Genomic DNA, 17,088 nt, shown 5'->3' on the forward strand with positions numbered 1-17,088 from the left:
CAGTAGGCTTCAATTAAAATCCCTTCAACAGAAGCCCATGGAAACACTCCAGGAGCTCGCCACAGATGCTGAAGGGCTGTCCCCTCTCACCTTTTCGGAGTGTCCGACAGAAACAAGGAAAATCTTGTCTCTGCAATACTTCATCGACAGCATCCAGGATCCTAAAATACAGAAAGCTCTAGGAATGGTGGATGTCAAGGACTTAAAAAGCACTGTAGTGTACACCATGGAACTTGAGGCAGCCCAGTAAGCAACTCGTAGAGATCGCCACCTAATCAGAGTTGCTGAAGTACAAAAGTCAGAGGATCAAATGGCTGCTAGTCTAGACGGTATAACCAGACAACTGAATGCCTTGAGACAGAATATTAGTGACAAGAAATCAAGCCTAAAGTGCTGGAACTGCAGTGTTGAAGACCACATACTAAGATACTGCAGAACACTCCAGAGCACGGATTTAAGACTGCTCTTAGCAAGAAGGAGGGAAACTAATTAGCAGCCTTCTCACAGGGTGGAGGTTGCCAGATAAGGAGAAGGCCCATTTTAAAGCACTTCAGATTTCTGCAATGAATAAACTCATTGGACTCTTTATCATGGACCATATCAATGGAGTTCCCAGCAATATGACTATCGATACAGAAGCCAATGTTATCATAATCAGACAGATTTGGCTCAGCAACTGGAAAGTAAACTTATCTGGATGCCACCTTGCGTTACACTCTAGACTGTGTCCGGCAAGAAGATGGACATCAATGGAAAAGTAAACGTTAACATCACGTTTGGAAGTGCTGCCTACCATCACACTGCATACAGGGCAGATATTACAGTTCCTTGCATACTCAGATTGGACTTTTTAAGGAAATACATTTCCTCCTTGGGCTTTAAAAAACAAAAGCATTCTTTCTCTGAGGACAGAGCTCAATTCGAAATTAATGATGGAGTTAAACCTGTCCACAAAATCACAGCTCAAGACAATATCACAATACTAGCAAGAACATAATTTCTACTTCCTAGATATATAGCCGAAAATAAAAATTTCCATTACGGCATCATAGAATATCCCAAGAACTGTAACAGCCCGAAAGGAGCACTAGTAGCCTCAGCGCTCGTCGACTATCGAGGTCTGCTATCCGGTGAAGGTTGCCGCATGTACTTCAGTGACCAGTTTAAATGAAACAGTAACCTCCCAGAATTCGTGTCTTCAGAGAGCAATACATCGAAGTTATTGCAGAATGCAAAATTAAGCGATGAAGGGAGGAATGCTGCCAAACGTGTCATTCAAGAACTGTTCCCATTCATCTTCTGGAATGGGTCGAACCAGTTTGATATATCATAAAATCGATACTGATGATCATCCACCAACGAAGCAACATCCAAGACGTCTACCGTTATTGGACTTGTATAATCAATCGATTACGAACTTGCATCCACGCAACATCTTTCTTCTTAAATTGCCATTCTAAATTAATTAACAAGGCAAATTTAAATGTGCAGCCTAATATTTAAAATATATTTTAATATAATCTAGCACATACTCCTTGAATTTAACATTAAAAGTAAAGTTATCATTTCACAAACATAAAACACAAAATGAAATCTAAAATATAATTACAAAATAAAACATTTTCACTCAGATACAGAGGCTATTCGTACATGTTTTCGACAATTTTGCTCTGCTTTAAAAAAAAAAAGAGAGAGAGAGAGCTTGGATTTTTTTTTTTTTTTAATTGAAACTATTTTTTTTTAAAGTATAAATCATAGTCTGCTACTTGACAGTTTTGTTTTTATATAAAATAGCATTCTCATGGAAGGCTATGTTTGTGCTCTTTCTAAAGAAAATTATTCTTATCTATTCATTAAAATATGATGTGAAAGCCATGGTTTTTTCGATATCTAAAGCTACAATAGGTAATATTGCAGAGACATTAGGATTTTTTGAAATAGGAGACATGAGAAATGAGCAATGACCTTGGAAGAACTTCAACCACAGACCTCTCAAATATGCATAAAGTGTGCTGACCCCTATACCATGAAGGCAAGCTAAGAAGGCGGGAGAAATACCTTAATACTCCCCCTTGGTGATTAGGGATTAGGGGACTCCATCATCAAACCCTGGTGGTAGAGAATCATCATCCATTACCTTCCAGCTTTTTTATTTCAGGTACCACTGTAGAGACATTAGGTTATTACAAAGCAGGAGACATGAAAATTGAGCAATGCCCTTGCCGGCACTCTAATCATGGAGCTCTTGAATACACACTGACCACTACACCATGAAGGTATGCTAAGAAGGCAGGAGAAACACCTTATAATCTTGTTAACAAGAAAGGGAAAAAACATCAAAGTCTGACTTCAAGTGGAAAAATTGTTTAATTTAGACAAGGAAAAAATGGAATATTTAGAATCCTGTAAAAGTAAGATCTTTAATATATATACATACGTAATGAAACTGTGGTTGGATGACAAGACATGAAAGATTTGATTATGAATGGGGCACAAACTTGCATTAAAATTTTCGGTGAAACAGGACTTTTCCCATGATTCACTGTGAACACAGAATAACAAACCCATGTAGATTTCTTCATATTTAGAACTGGCTGAAGAATGTAATGACAGAACACTTTTAGCGGGACTGAAATAAGAACACTGAGACATAGATGCGTAGAAATACTAGTTGCATATCTATGCAACTAGTATTTCTTAGAAAGCTTAGAGCGTCCATCCAGGTTGAAGAATAAGCAATTGAGCCAGATTAAATTCCTTTTATTTATTTTAATTCACTTGCGGCCACAATTCACATGGAACTCTACTCATTTTCATTAAAGAACATTTTCAATTTTGATATTATTCCCACAGAAGCAAAAGTAGCAGCAAACACATAATTGCAGAAAGACGTCTAGCCAAGAGGAGAGCACAAGCAAAACGTGACACATTAATCCATAGAAAGAAGGGAGGGTACTTAAGATGGCATGATTAATTTAAATGATGCAGTTTAGACTTACAGTGCTATTTTTAGGACAGATAGATGAAGTTCCCAAATGGTGTTGGTGTATTTAATTATGGCAAAGCACACTAGGGCTATCTGCCTAAGGGGAGGGATGCCTTCGTGGAGGACTTTCTAAGGGAAACTGGCTCGTATACACGAAGTTCCCAAATGAAATAGAAAATAAAAGAGGTTATAGTGACCTAAATTTAGAAGTTTGCTTTCGTATTTTTTATCTTACACATTCCCCCCCTTTCAAAAGAAAAAGGCGAAGCGATAGAGAAGCCTTTTTGAGAGAAAAAGCATCAGAGTAACAAAAATATGAGAAATATAATTTTGAAACATACAAAATATAATATTAGATTTTGAACAATAAAATTATAATACGTAAAAATTTTGAGTTCAATAATAATTTTTAAAGTCCTATGAAGATTTCAGTCCAATTACCTCGATTGCCAAGTTTTATTTACGAAGTCAATACATTAGCTTACGACCCAATTAGAATACTTCATCTTCAATTTAGCAAAACTACACATCGACAGTGCTCCCGCTTCTCCTTGTGCTCTTATTATTTCAATTAGTTGTACAGGATTGGATTATGAGCTACTAACCTCAATGGAACATTTATGTCAACTAATCTCACATCCTTTAACGAATGGATAAAATAAAAAAGTAAACTGTTTATTTGGATTCCCAATCAGGCCAAGGTCACTGTAACATGGAACTATAGTGTGTCAACAAGTACTGAAATGATTTACGGTGTCATCAAAAGTGGTATTGAAATGTGATCAATTTCTTCGGTTAAATTTATTCAAGTTGTTTCCATCCAGAAAATTAAGTGGCGATATTCTGAAAATGTGTTTTGAGTTTTTCTCCAACTGCATCATTATAAATAACTCAATAATATAAATAACTATAATAACTCAATAATAATATAATTATAAATAACTTACTCAATAATTGGCTATACTTTTGAAATCTGAAAGTGTGGTGATTTCTTACAAAATTATTTTAATTCAATGACTACAAAAAAAAAAAAAAAAAAAAAAAAAAAAAAAAAGTGGCACTGTGTTACGAAAATATAAAATCAAAATGGATAAGTATTAAAAGATTTTATTCAGGGAAGATTTTTAAATTTTATTGTTATTAGTAATTATAAGTTTTGTCAAAAATTTCTGAATTAATGTTAAAAATTTTGGATTTATTTTGTTGACAAGATAAGAATTTTGAAATTATTTCGTAATTAAGATTGTTGTTTAAAAATTTGAATTTTAAGAATTTTATAATTATTTTGAGAATGAAATAATATAATGAAATAAAAATGAAATAATTATTAAATGGGAGACTGCTAAATATTGCTAAAATTAATATACAGATACCAAAGACTTAAGAAAATTGAATAATCATATTAAAATATATATCAGAATTAATTATGAGTACAAAGTATTAAAATTCGTTTGGCATTATGGTAAATGAATGTTATAATTATCAATAACTGTATGTTAAATATGAAGTATGAGGGAGTATTGGTTCAGAACCGGAGGCTTGTTTTACCTCTGCATAATTGTTCCTTTTACCCTCTTCATGTAATATAAACTTTGAAGGCTCCCACTTTATTTATTATACAGAATTTCTATTTTTTCATATGATGGAGTGCAATTTTTTTTTAATATAATGGAATGTTGTAGCACAGTTCACTAACCACTCATGAAAATTTAATACATGAGTCTGTTTAAAGTGGATTTGCCGAACTAGCTGGATGTGTGTACTAGGAGAATGTGGTATCTTCTAGTTTGTGTAAAATGTCAAAATTGTAACAAAAGTAGTAAAAGTAAAAAGCATAATTTCAACAATGCAATTCCACATGATGTAAGTATTACTTATAAATGTGAAAACGAGACCCAAACATATCTGGTCGTAGTCGACCGGAGCGTGAATAAGTAGTGTTTCGTTTTTGAGAACACAGGAGTGTTTGTGTTTGCCAGTATTCCAAGCTTGTTCTTTTCAACGAATATCGCTGATTTTGGATACGGATATTCATCAAAAGTGAATCACTGCAGAGGTAAGTGATTCCTCTCTTGTTAATTCTGTACTTTCTGTGCTTGTTCTGTTATAAATAACAATGTTATTTAAGGGTGCTAAAAAAGAAGATTTAAGGCTTATTGCCTTAGAAATAAATCTAAATGTTGACGAAAAAATGACTATAGCAGATTTGACTGATATTATTGAGAATAGTGAAATTTTCAAAACTAAACAAGATTTAGTAAAAGAGATAGCAAACTCTATTATCGAAAATAGAAAACAGGAAGAGCAAAAAGAGCAAAAACTTGTCGAGTTAGAAAAAATAAAACTTGAGAGATCAAAGAATGAGTTAGAGTTGGCTAAGCTTAGAGCAGAAACTAAACTTGATGGTGTAAGCGAAACCGAAACAAAATCAGAGTCACTAGATCAATTAATAAAAAGTATCAGAACCTTAACTGTAAAAATTCCTATACGGGCTGAGAGTTGGGGATTTTTCTTTTCGTCATTAGAACGAGCGTTTATTACAAAAAATGTTTCGGAGGACTATAAAGCAGAAATTCTGTTAAATCTGTTAGGAGATAAAGCTTCGAATATAATAACCTATTTACATGATAAGGATATCGCGAATTATGAAAAAGTAAAAGAAGTAGTTCTGAAGGAGTTTCAGCGAACACCATATTCGTGTTTAGAAAACTTTAGAAAAACTGTTAAACAACCACATGAGACTCATGTGCAGTTTGCTTCTCGCTTAGTAACTACTTGGGATTATTATTTAAAATTAAGGAAGGTAACTGACTTTGAGACCCTCAAACAACTAATAGTTTCAGATAGGTTATACCAATCTTTAGATGCGGGAACAGCTTCTCACATTGCTGTGAGGCAAGGTGATTCATAGTTTTCACCTAGTGAGTTAGGTAAAGAAATAGATTTATATTTCACGTCACGAGGAAAACCTCTTACTGAGAATTCTCATGTTAATCGTAAGTATAATAGCTCAAAAAGTGTAGCTAAAGTGTTTTTATCAGATGTTAAAACAGAGAACTGTATTTTATGCCACGAGAATCACGGATTGGCAAAATGCCCATCGTATTTAAAATTACCGGTACAAGAAAGAGTACAGGTTGTGAAATCTAATAAATTATGTTTTAACTGTCTACATATGCATTCAGTATCAAATTGCCCATCGAAATATTCTTGTTTTTGTCAAAAACGGCACCACAAAACTATTCACTTTCCGAAAGCAAATAATATCGTAAAGGAGAAAGAATGTTCTTCATCGGAACAAAATAAAAACAAAACAAATGTATCTGACTGCAACATTCCCAAACGAGATGACTCATCGAGCTTGAATGTTAATGCGCAGGAGTTCGTTCAAAAGGCATTTATTAGCAATTATTCGAATAAACAGAGTACACTTCTGCTTTCAACAGTCGTATGTTTTCTAATTGATAACGAGGGGAAAAAACACAGAGTGAAGTGTCTGCTGGACTGGGGCAGTATGTTGAACTTTTTGACACGGAATTTTATTGAGCATTTGCAGTTAGAGAAAGAAAAAACAAACATTTCCGTTTCGGGAATAAATGATGCTACTTTAACAATAAAGCATAAAATTAATGCTTCGATATGCAATAAAGAAGGAACTTTTATAAAGAATTTGGACTTTTTAGTAATTCCAAAAATAACTGCTGATTTAACACCTTCGCACAAAATTAAAATTTCAGTGCAAGATCTTCCTAATTTAAAATTAGCAGATGAAGGATTTAATGTTCCAGAAAGGGTAGATATGTTGTTGGGAGCGGGAGTTTTTTATGAACTTTTGAAACCGAGTCAAATTCGAATGAATAATCCTGATCTTATTTTTCGAGATACAGTTTTTGGTTTTATCGTGTCTGGAAGTATTCCAACAGAGACTGAAAACATGGTTCATTGTGGGTTTATAAAGGAAGAAGACAACTTAGATAAAAATCTTAGAAAATTTTGGGAATTAGAAAATACTGAAACTGATAAACCCAAAAACAAAGAATTTTTAATTTGTGAGAAACATTTCGTAGAAAATTATACACGAGATAAAACCGGTAGGTACGTTGTTAAAATGCCATTAAAGGAGGATTCGGACACTTTAGGAAGTTCTAAACAAATTGCAACGAGTAAATTAAATTCCTTATGGAAACGCTTAGTAAAGAATCTCGAATATTTAAAATTATATTCAGATTTTTTAAAAGAATATCAACAGTTAGGACATATGGTTGAGGTGAGTGAAAGCGAGGAGGAACGAGGTTCATATTACATTCCTCATATTGGAGTATATAGGGGAGAAGAGAAAAGTAAGTCGACTCCCTTGAGGGTAGTATTTAACGCTTCTTCTTTGACAAGCAAAGGAAACTCTCTAAATTTTATACAGTATAATGGAGGTGTGATACAAGATGATTTATTCTCAATTATGCTGAGATTCAGGAAATATATTTTTGCTTTCACTGCTGATATACAAAAGATGTATCGAGCTATTTCTATCCATCCAGATCAGTGGAAGTTGCAAAGGATTTTATGGAAAGAAGGCATTGATAAGCCAGTTAAAAACTTTGAGCTAACTACTGTAACCTATGGAACTGTGAGTGCACCATTTTTAGCAATGAGAACACTTGTACAGCTGTCAAAGGATGAAGGAGATAAATTTCCTTTAGCAGCACCTGTACTGAGAGAAGACATGTACATGGACGATATTCTATCTGGAGCTGAGTCGCTAAGTTCTGCGTTAGAACTTCAAAATCAGTTAATAGGCATTTTGAAGAGTGGAGGTATGTTACTCCATAAGTGGTGTAGTAATGCTACTGAACTGTGTCAAACAAACGACAAAACATATCCCTTTGGTAAATCAGAAGAATCTAAAGCATTAGGTATTTTATGGAAGTCAAAAGGAGATTGTTTGAGCTTCAACGTTAAAATCGAAGACGACGTAAAGGTTACGAAACGGCAAGTGTTATCCGTCATATCTCGCATCTTTGACCCGTTGGGTATCATTTCTCCAGTTATAATTGTAGCAAAAATATTTATGCAGAAATTATGGCTGTTAAAATTGAGCTGGAATGATGTTTTGCCAGAAAAGGAGGCTAAAGAATGGAAAGAATTCTCCACTACCTTGCAGCTAATTAACAACATTGAAGTCCCTAGATGTATTTTATTACCGGATAGAATCAAGATTGAATTACATGGTTTCTGTGATGCCTCAGAGGCCGCCTATGGAGCAGTTATCTACTGTAAAGCAACATCAGCAACAAACCATACATCAATGAGGTTGGTGTGCAGTAAATCGCGTGTCTCCCCCCTAAAGAAGACTACAATCCCAAGATTTGAGCTTTGAGTGCTATTAGCTAAACTGATGCAGCGAGTGAAATCATCATTAAAATTGGAGCTTACTGCTATTCACTTTTGGACCGATTCTATGATTGTGCTGTCATGGATCAACAAAGAGCCACACCTGCTCAAGACATTTGTTGCAAACCGGATTTCAAAGATACAGGATCTGACTGAAATAGCACAGTGGCATCATATCGCTTCTGAAGAAAACCCATCAGATCTCATATCTAGAGGTATGTCTGCCAAAAAACTGCAACTAAGTCAACTGTGGTGGAACGGGCCTGACTTCTTAATGAAGGATGAGTACCCTATAAGAGTTATACCTGAAGCAATTACTGAAAAAGACAGTAATGAACTTAAAAACTTTGCTGATTCTGAACTATCTACATGTTTAAATCTGAATGTGAATAATTTTGTTAATGATTTATTGAATTGCAGTAATAAGTATTTAAAATTAATTCGTATTATAAGTTTTTGTTTTAGGTTTTACAAGAATTGTAAGCAAGAACAAAAGGAGGTAGGTAATTTACAAGTGGGAGAATTGAGAGTAGCTGAAGAAACTTTAATAAAATTAGTACAGGGTGAGTATTTTATAAATGAGATAAATGATCTTAAAAAATCAGATATTGTTCCAAGAAATAGTTCTATAAAAAGTCTTAACCCTTTCATTGACAGTAATGGACTGTTGAGAGTTGGAGGTAGATTAAAAAATAGCAATTTAACTTATGAGAAAAAATTTCCTATTATTCTGCCTTCTAAACATAAATTAACAGAGTTAATAGTTAATTACTATCATTTAAAATATTTGCATGTGGGTTCTCAATCTTTGTTATATCATATAAGACAAAAATTTTGGATTGTAAGTGATAGAAATGTTTGTAGAAAAATTGTAAAAAATTGTATAATATGTTTTAAAGCTAATCCCAATGTAGCTCAGCAAATCATGGGTGATTTACCCAAGGAAAGAATCACAGCTAATCTTACATTCAATTGTACTGGAGTTACCTCTGTGGCCCATTCTTAATTAAGTACAAAAAACAGAGAAAAGGTACATATCAAAAAGTTTATGTGTGTATATTCATTTGTATGGTTACTAAGGCCATTCATTTAGAGCTGATAACAGATCTAACATCTGAAGCATTAATAGCTACCTTGAAACGTTTCTTTGCACGGAGAGGTAAAAGTTTAACACTATTTAGTGATAACGCTACAAATTTTGTAGGTGCAAATGCAGAATTAAAGAGGTTAAACAAACTAGTGAACGAACAAGATGAGCGTTTAGCTGGTTATCTGAGTTCTGAGAATATCGAATGGAAATTTCTCCCTCCCAGAGCACCTAATTTTGGAGGCCTTTGGGAGGCTGGAGTTAAATCTTTTAAGTACCATTTCAAACGTGTCGTAGGTAATGCAAAATTGAAATTTGAACAATTTTTAACAATTATGATTCAGATTGAAGGAATTTTAAATTCCCGACCATTGACACCCTTGTCTTCGGACACTGATGATTTAGAGGTTCTAACACCTGGGCATTTTTTAATTGGTAGAGCAATTAATTCGATCCCTGAGCCAGATATCACGGAAGTTAACATTAACAGGTTAAAATTGTGGCAACAGATCACAAGATTAATACAAATTATCTGGAAAAAATGGAACTTCAATTATTTAAGTCATTTACAAAATCGATCTAAATGGCAAAGTTCTAAAAACAATATACAAGTTGGAGACATGGTCTTAATTAAAGATAATTTGCCTTGTTGTAATTGGGCGGTTGGTCGTATAATAGAAGTATTTTATGGTAAAGATGGAAAGGTTCGCGTGTGTAATGTAAAAACTAAAACTGGAACTTTCAAACGACCAATTACCAAATTATGTGTCTTACCAATACAAAAATGAGTATTGTCCTTATAGTTATTGTACAGTATTGAATGTGTTTCACATAAAATGTCATTATGTAACTGAAATGTTATATTGTATTGCTTTGAGTTGTACGCTAATGTATATGGTAAATGTCTAATTATAAAAATGATTTTTATGTAATAGTACTTATTCAAAATTGTTTATGATATACTTGTTTAATTTTTATGCTATATCTTAATTACAATAGTTGAATGCTAAGCATTGCAACGCGGGGCGGCATGTTCGCGCCTGCGCATCTGTAATGTAATCCACGCATGCGCATCTGTAATGTGATGATCAGACGAGTTTGAGAATCGCCATCGACGGTGTAAGAGAGCTAGTCACAGCTATGAGTTAATTGTAATTAATTATGAGAATTAATAAAGAATCGAACCAGCGAATTTATTTAGTGTGTGTTATTTGGGACGAGACCCAAACATTATTGAAGTCAAAATTTTTACGTATTATAATTTTATTGTTTGAAATCTAATATTATACTTTGTATGTATCAAAAATATATTTCTCATATTTTTGCTACTCTAATGCTTTTTCTCTAAAAAAGGCTTCTCTATCGCTTCACCTTTTTCTTTTGAAAGGAAGGAATGTGTAAGATAAAAAATATGAAAGCAAACTTCTAAATTTAATTCACTATAACCTCTTTTATTTTCTATTTCATTTGAGAACTTCACCTATCTGCCTAAAAATAGTGCTTTAGTCTAAACTGCATCATTCAAATTAATCATGCGATCTTACGTAACAATTAATGCAGATGCCTCTTGACCAATCACCAAATTGCAAACCAAAACGTTTCTCTTCGCGTGCTTCCATCTTGCATAACTATCTTGCACTTCAGCTTTGCTCTCTACTGTGCTAAGGTGTAATTTCGCTCGCTTGCTTTCTATCTCAACAATATCAAAAATGTAAATCTTCTGTGGAAAGGCAAGACTAGAGTGCCAAGTAATTGTGGCCACAAATATCAATTGGAAATTAAAATGGAATTAAAACTGCCTCAACTGCCAAGTTCTTTAGATATTAAAAAGTTAACATTATTGGCATTCTACGCAATCAAGATTCTTCTTCAATATGGATCTAAGCAAGCATCGACACTGCTCCGGCCTTTCCTAGAGCTTTTTCTTATTCTTAAAATTTATGTAAGAAAAATAAAAAATGAACAGGCACATTTAATGTGCTGACTTGTGTGTAGCCGTAACATGTTGTGAAAATAAAACTGTAGATTTAATCTGCCTTCGCCATCAGTTTCCTAGTCATTATGGATCAACTCTTCTGCTCCATCAAAATTCGTGTTCCTGGTCATTGCTTCTGAGTTTGAATCTATTACATATATATATAACCTCTGCTAAGTCAAAGGATAATTGCAAAATGATTGAAATGCTGTGTTAGCTGTAACCAAAGTAATAAATGCTGATTTGAAGGTTAAAAAGGGGAGGGGGGATGCACATCATTTTTCTCTACAACATACCACTAAATGCAGAATGCACTGCAAATTCTTTATGAAAAACATTTATCCAGACAAAAATGAAAACATGTTGTCAGAATAGATGAATCTTGGGTGTATTTTTAAATGACTGCAATAAAAAGTGATCCATTTAATATCACCTAAGAGGAGGGAGGAAAAATCTTAAAACATGGTTCGAAGAATTTAAAGAAAGTTTTTCAAAGGGCTTTATGTTTGTTGTTTGTTTTTCATATAGCAGCAAACTGAAAATAAAGGGAGTGGAGAAAGTATTAAGATCAAGTCTACATATGAGAAATATATCTCATACAATTTTTAAATAAGAAACACCTTCTCTTTGGCCACACTTTCATTAATCAGTAGAACTGCATCAGGACAAAGCAAACACCCATATGTCAAAACCCATTGTTAATTTCCTGGAAAAAATGGAACAAGAAATTGGGTATCAGCACTATACCCTTCACTCATATACCTACTAAATCTCCTGCATATCACATACGTTTTTGCGCTTTTAAAGGTTTGAAAAGCGGATTGTCCAAGCGTCCACCTACAATCTTCCCTGGACTTTGGAAAGCTGTCTGGAAATTACAGTATAGAAAGATAGTGAAGAATAAGGGCTGTCAAACAGAACATTTAAAACACAAAAATGTTAGGTACAATATTTCTGTAAATACAATGAAAATCATTTAAAAAAAGTGCAAATAGACTCTGTATTTGTAAACCCAAAATATAATGTAAAGCATATAAACCTCAATAAACATGTTGCCATGCACTTCGGACAATGCACTCCTTGGTAAGCCACTTCTTAAATGCAATCCATCACAATTCTGAGAAACAATATGAGATATGAAACCTTCTTTATGAAGTTGTTTCAATGCCATATGAGTAAAAGTTGGCTCAGCAAGACTCAAATCCTTAAACCTATTAAAAAAATTTTTTTCAGTTAATATTTCACTAGCTGAGTATTCATAAGTATTATACATAACAGGTGGTAAATTTTAGTAAAAAATGCAAATAATTTACTTTTTTGAAATTCTAAATTTATTAATTTATGGCATTCTCGCAACAGGTGACCTACCACCAGTGAACCATGATCAAAACCAAACAAAGTGATACCATTACTGTGTAAACCACATGAAAAGCAACATAAGATACAAAAATAAAAATAAACAAGTACAAAGATATTATACATACATGTTTACTACATTACCAGCTTACAATATTAAATTATACATTAGTAGATGCATGCACTGTAGTGTTCCTAGAAAGGACCATGTGACTTCTGTGGTCATAATTGTATTTTAAGCACATTAAAGAAGCAGATCAAGAGATCCTGTCTAACATCTGTCAGTTGAAGTAATCCTACTTCAGATTTGTCGTCATTTTACTACTACTATAATCACACGTAAAAACGACAAACACCAATAGCCATTCCTAATTTTCATTTACATAAACACTGTCCTGATGTCTCTTCACATGGCCAGAGATTGGTCTCCCTAGTTGACAGATCATCACTGCAATTCAGCAAGGTAACTGGCCGGCAAAGTGGATGTAGTTCCTCTCATATTTTGTACAATTACTTGTTAAAGACGATCCCAAAGTTATTCCATCGTCTGAATGTTGGCACCATAGCAACAAAATTTGTCCAATGATTTACTATCAGGTGGGTTTAATATGTGATTCATACTCATAAACATAAGCCTGGGATGGCTGTATTTTTTTAACTTTTTTTAAACTCTTACGTATTTTTTAGCGCTGAATCTAAAAATGACCTTCATTCTTTGCCACCACATCAGGATTTTTCTAAAATTGCAAAGTTCAAAATTATGAAAATATGAGAAATTAAAATAGACATAAAACATTTTTTTTCTTATAATTAATTGTTTTTGTGCTTATACTAAGCATTCTTATAGCAAAACAATTGAGGGGAACTGATGGATCGACTCCTTCAGTTTTCTAATGAAAATTGCTATAAAGGAGCCTAATTTTCTATTTTATTGCATTTTCACATATTTTCATTACTATTTAAAAAATTTTTAAGAGATACCTTAGGCACTTGACACCCTTCTCCTTCCCTCTAAAGAATTTGCAAATTTTTTTTTTACATTGGAAACAACCATAACAGAATTGGCTCTTCATTACTGGGTGCATGCATGTAGTCAAGAGCTTGGCCAAAAGTTGAGGTAACTCAGATTTGACTGGTTGTGACAAGTCTTAACATGGTTATCGGCAGCTACCCATGTTACTCATGCATTGTGCAACTCTTAGTGCTGAACTTAGCTATTTTCATGTTTAAATCAAATTTTCTATTTTGCTTCTTGATATAATATGTTTTTGCTGAAGGATAATTTATTTCATGCTCTAAATCAAATTTTCCGTTTTCTAAATGACTTCAAGAGGCTGTAAAAATCTGCAGATTCTTTTTGCTATATTTGTGGTGAGTTACTGGTGGAATCACAAAATTAAAAAATAACAAGTTTCATTCAACAAGTGTACTTCACATACTTTGCAGGGAAAATAGCGAATTAAGACAAAACTTGACACCCCACTATGTTTGCCACACATCTGCTGAAGGACTTGGACAGTGGTCAAACACTGAAAGAGAAATATTCAAATCTGGAGTTTTAATGGTGTGGCAAGAGCCATGATACCATAGCAGTAATTGTTACTTTTGTTTGATTGGTATTTGCAGTTCAGTATGAAGAATAAAAGAATCATGCACCCAAATGTACCATCCACTTTATGCCCAGTTCCTTATGGTCCAGACCAAAGCCAATTCTACCAGAAAATTTACCTGAAACAGACAGTTTCACAAGTGATTCAAATGAATATAACATCAAGGAGTACGAACATGGCAATATCAGAGCTTTTTTCACAATCTCAGCTTGTAGAGATATTAGGTATTTTTGGAAGCAGGGCAGAATGGAAAAATTAGCAATGCCTTCGGCGGGAATCGAACCACGGACCTCTCAATTATGCTCTGAGCATGCAGACCACTACACCACGAAGGCTCGCTAAGAAGGCGGGAGAAATACCTTATATACCCCCCTTTTAAAGGGCAACTGGGTTTTTAGGGGACCAATCGCCAAATCCTGAGTGAGGAGAATCCTCATACAACACCCTTTTTGTTCGGGTGCCACTGTAGAGACATTAGGTATTCAATCAAAATCGTAAAAACAACCTCGTATTTAGCGTAAGTATATTGAAACACTCAATCGATTTCGAGGGCAGCTAAAGGTCCCTCCTCATTAGGTATTTTTAGAAGCAAGCAAGAAGAAATATTAGCAACACCTTTGCCAGGAATCGAACCACGGACTTCTCAATTATGCACTGAGTTTGCAGACCACTACACCACGAAGGCTTGCTAAGAAGGTGAGAGAAAGCTATCTGATTAGGTTCGAGACTTAAAGAGATGAACCTGCTTGCAGCTGTCACTTCGTTTTTCTGGTTCAGGTATAGAGAAAAGGATTCCTTCCATATTTTTCATAAAATTTCAAAAAATAGAAACTGCCTTCTGTACTGATGTATGCTGACTTTTAAATCAATTTAACACTCTATATGAAAATACCAACTGGAGATTGTTTGCAGATTTAAAAAAAAGAGGCCTGAAAGTTGTCCTCCTTTACAATGGGAATGCATATGCATCAATACCAAAGAGGCACTCTGTCCATTTAAAAGAGTGTTATAAAGATTTGGAAGTCATTCTTCATAAAACTGAACTGATGATCAGACACAGATTACATGCAGCAATCTCTAAATAATATTGATGCTCCTAGGAGAGTAATGAGGGTACTCAAAGTTCTCTTCTTTTTTGCATGAATGTGATAGTAGAAGTAGAGAAAACCATTGAATGAAGAAAGATTGGAGAAAAAGGACTTCACTAGAACATAGAATTAAAAAGTTCTCATAGATCTGAATAAACTCTATCTACTCCTTTAACCTTTGCATATTAAGCTGGGCTTGATGAAACAGTTTGTCAAAGCCTTATTAAAAGAAGGTCAATGTTTTAATCACATTTACGACTAATTTCCAGCCTTATCAATCATCAAACTAAAAGAGGGTGTCTCTACCGGTCTTGATATTAGAACACTTTTCAAGGATGGTAATTTTCAGAAACCAAACGAAAAGTACAAAGCAGAGCATAACAGTCTCACATAAACTTTTACACATGAAATAAAATTGTGTATTTTACATATATTGTCCTAGTATAAGTTAGAAAAAAGAATAAATTCTAAGAAAAGTGCTCTGAGTTTATTTTGAAGACTCGTACTTTTGCAATTTTTTGACTTTTTACAAATTTTGATAGTTGCGATTTTCAGTTATGGGTAAAAATGAACATTTTTGGTTTGAGTGCTAAAAACACAGCATACCCAAATCTTCCAGGTTTGGGTAACCAAGAGCAAACATGGGTTCGGTCATCTGTTGTTACAGATACAGCCCCATAGGCCACCTGTTATGAGAACACCATTTTTATTTCCATAAAACTTTTTTTTTTTTTTTTTTTTAAATATTACTTTTAGCTACATTTACAACAGGATATGGTTTTACAAAACATCCAGATAGATGTTTGCTACAACAGAAAATACAACTTATTTGATATAGAACATAACTACTCAAAACAAACAAATATACAATACAGTTAATCAAATTTATGTCAAAAGTTATAAGACTCAACATGAATGATTATATCACGTCTTTAAATAAAATATATAGCATGTATATTTGCATTACTAAATCTGTAGCAGTTTCTACAGAATGAAATTAATATAGTGCTTAAGAATACTGATAATATCTGAATCAATATTAACAAATTTTACAACTCAGCTTTATTCGCTGAATATGATTTATATCAAAATAATTGCTGAAGTAGCTATACTGTAATATTTACCACTGTGCATCATAAATATTACTTTCTCTTTAATTCACCCTTCCCCAAAATAATGCTAGACCAGTCCACACTACAGTCATACTAAATATTATGGCATGACATTTATTATCAAATCTAAATCTGATTCAATAGTATTTAAAAGGACTGAAATATATATATACTCCATTATTTTAATACTCACAAATAATGTACATCTTTATAAAAATTATCAATTAGATATATTATACATGAAGAGATATACTATAAATTACATAAATTAGAATTATTATTAAAAATAAAAAGTATAAATTTAAAAACTCAGTTTTTTTCCCTGTTATAGGACAAAGTGAAAACAATTTTCTATAAAGGATATATCTGCCAATTTACATTGTGGTACTAGGCATACTTAGATTCTCATTCATGCAGAAATGCCAGAATAAAGATAAAAACAGACCATTTTGAATAGATCTTTATTGAAATGTCAACTATTGACCA

At 33.4% G+C, this 17,088-nt stretch overlaps 1 protein-coding gene across 1 annotated transcript in view; it reads right to left on the bottom strand.

The window, feature by feature from the left end:
- Sirt7 (sirtuin 7) overlaps positions 1-17,088 on the bottom strand; it is a 75,593-nt gene that overhangs the window by 34,508 nt on the left and 23,997 nt on the right. Inside the window, exon 5 of the mRNA XM_035377270.2 lies at positions 12,476-12,647. Within this exon, the coding sequence (XP_035233161.1) occupies positions 12,476-12,647 (172 nt within the window). The remainder of the gene's footprint in view (positions 1-12,475; positions 12,648-17,088) is intronic.

The sequence above is a fragment of the Stegodyphus dumicola genome, chromosome 3, assembly GCF_044657685.1.
Source record: "Stegodyphus dumicola isolate Sdum_Otavi_A_Nest chromosome 3, ASM4465768v1".
Lineage (NCBI taxonomy): Eukaryota > Metazoa > Arthropoda > Arachnida > Araneae > Eresidae > Stegodyphus > Stegodyphus dumicola.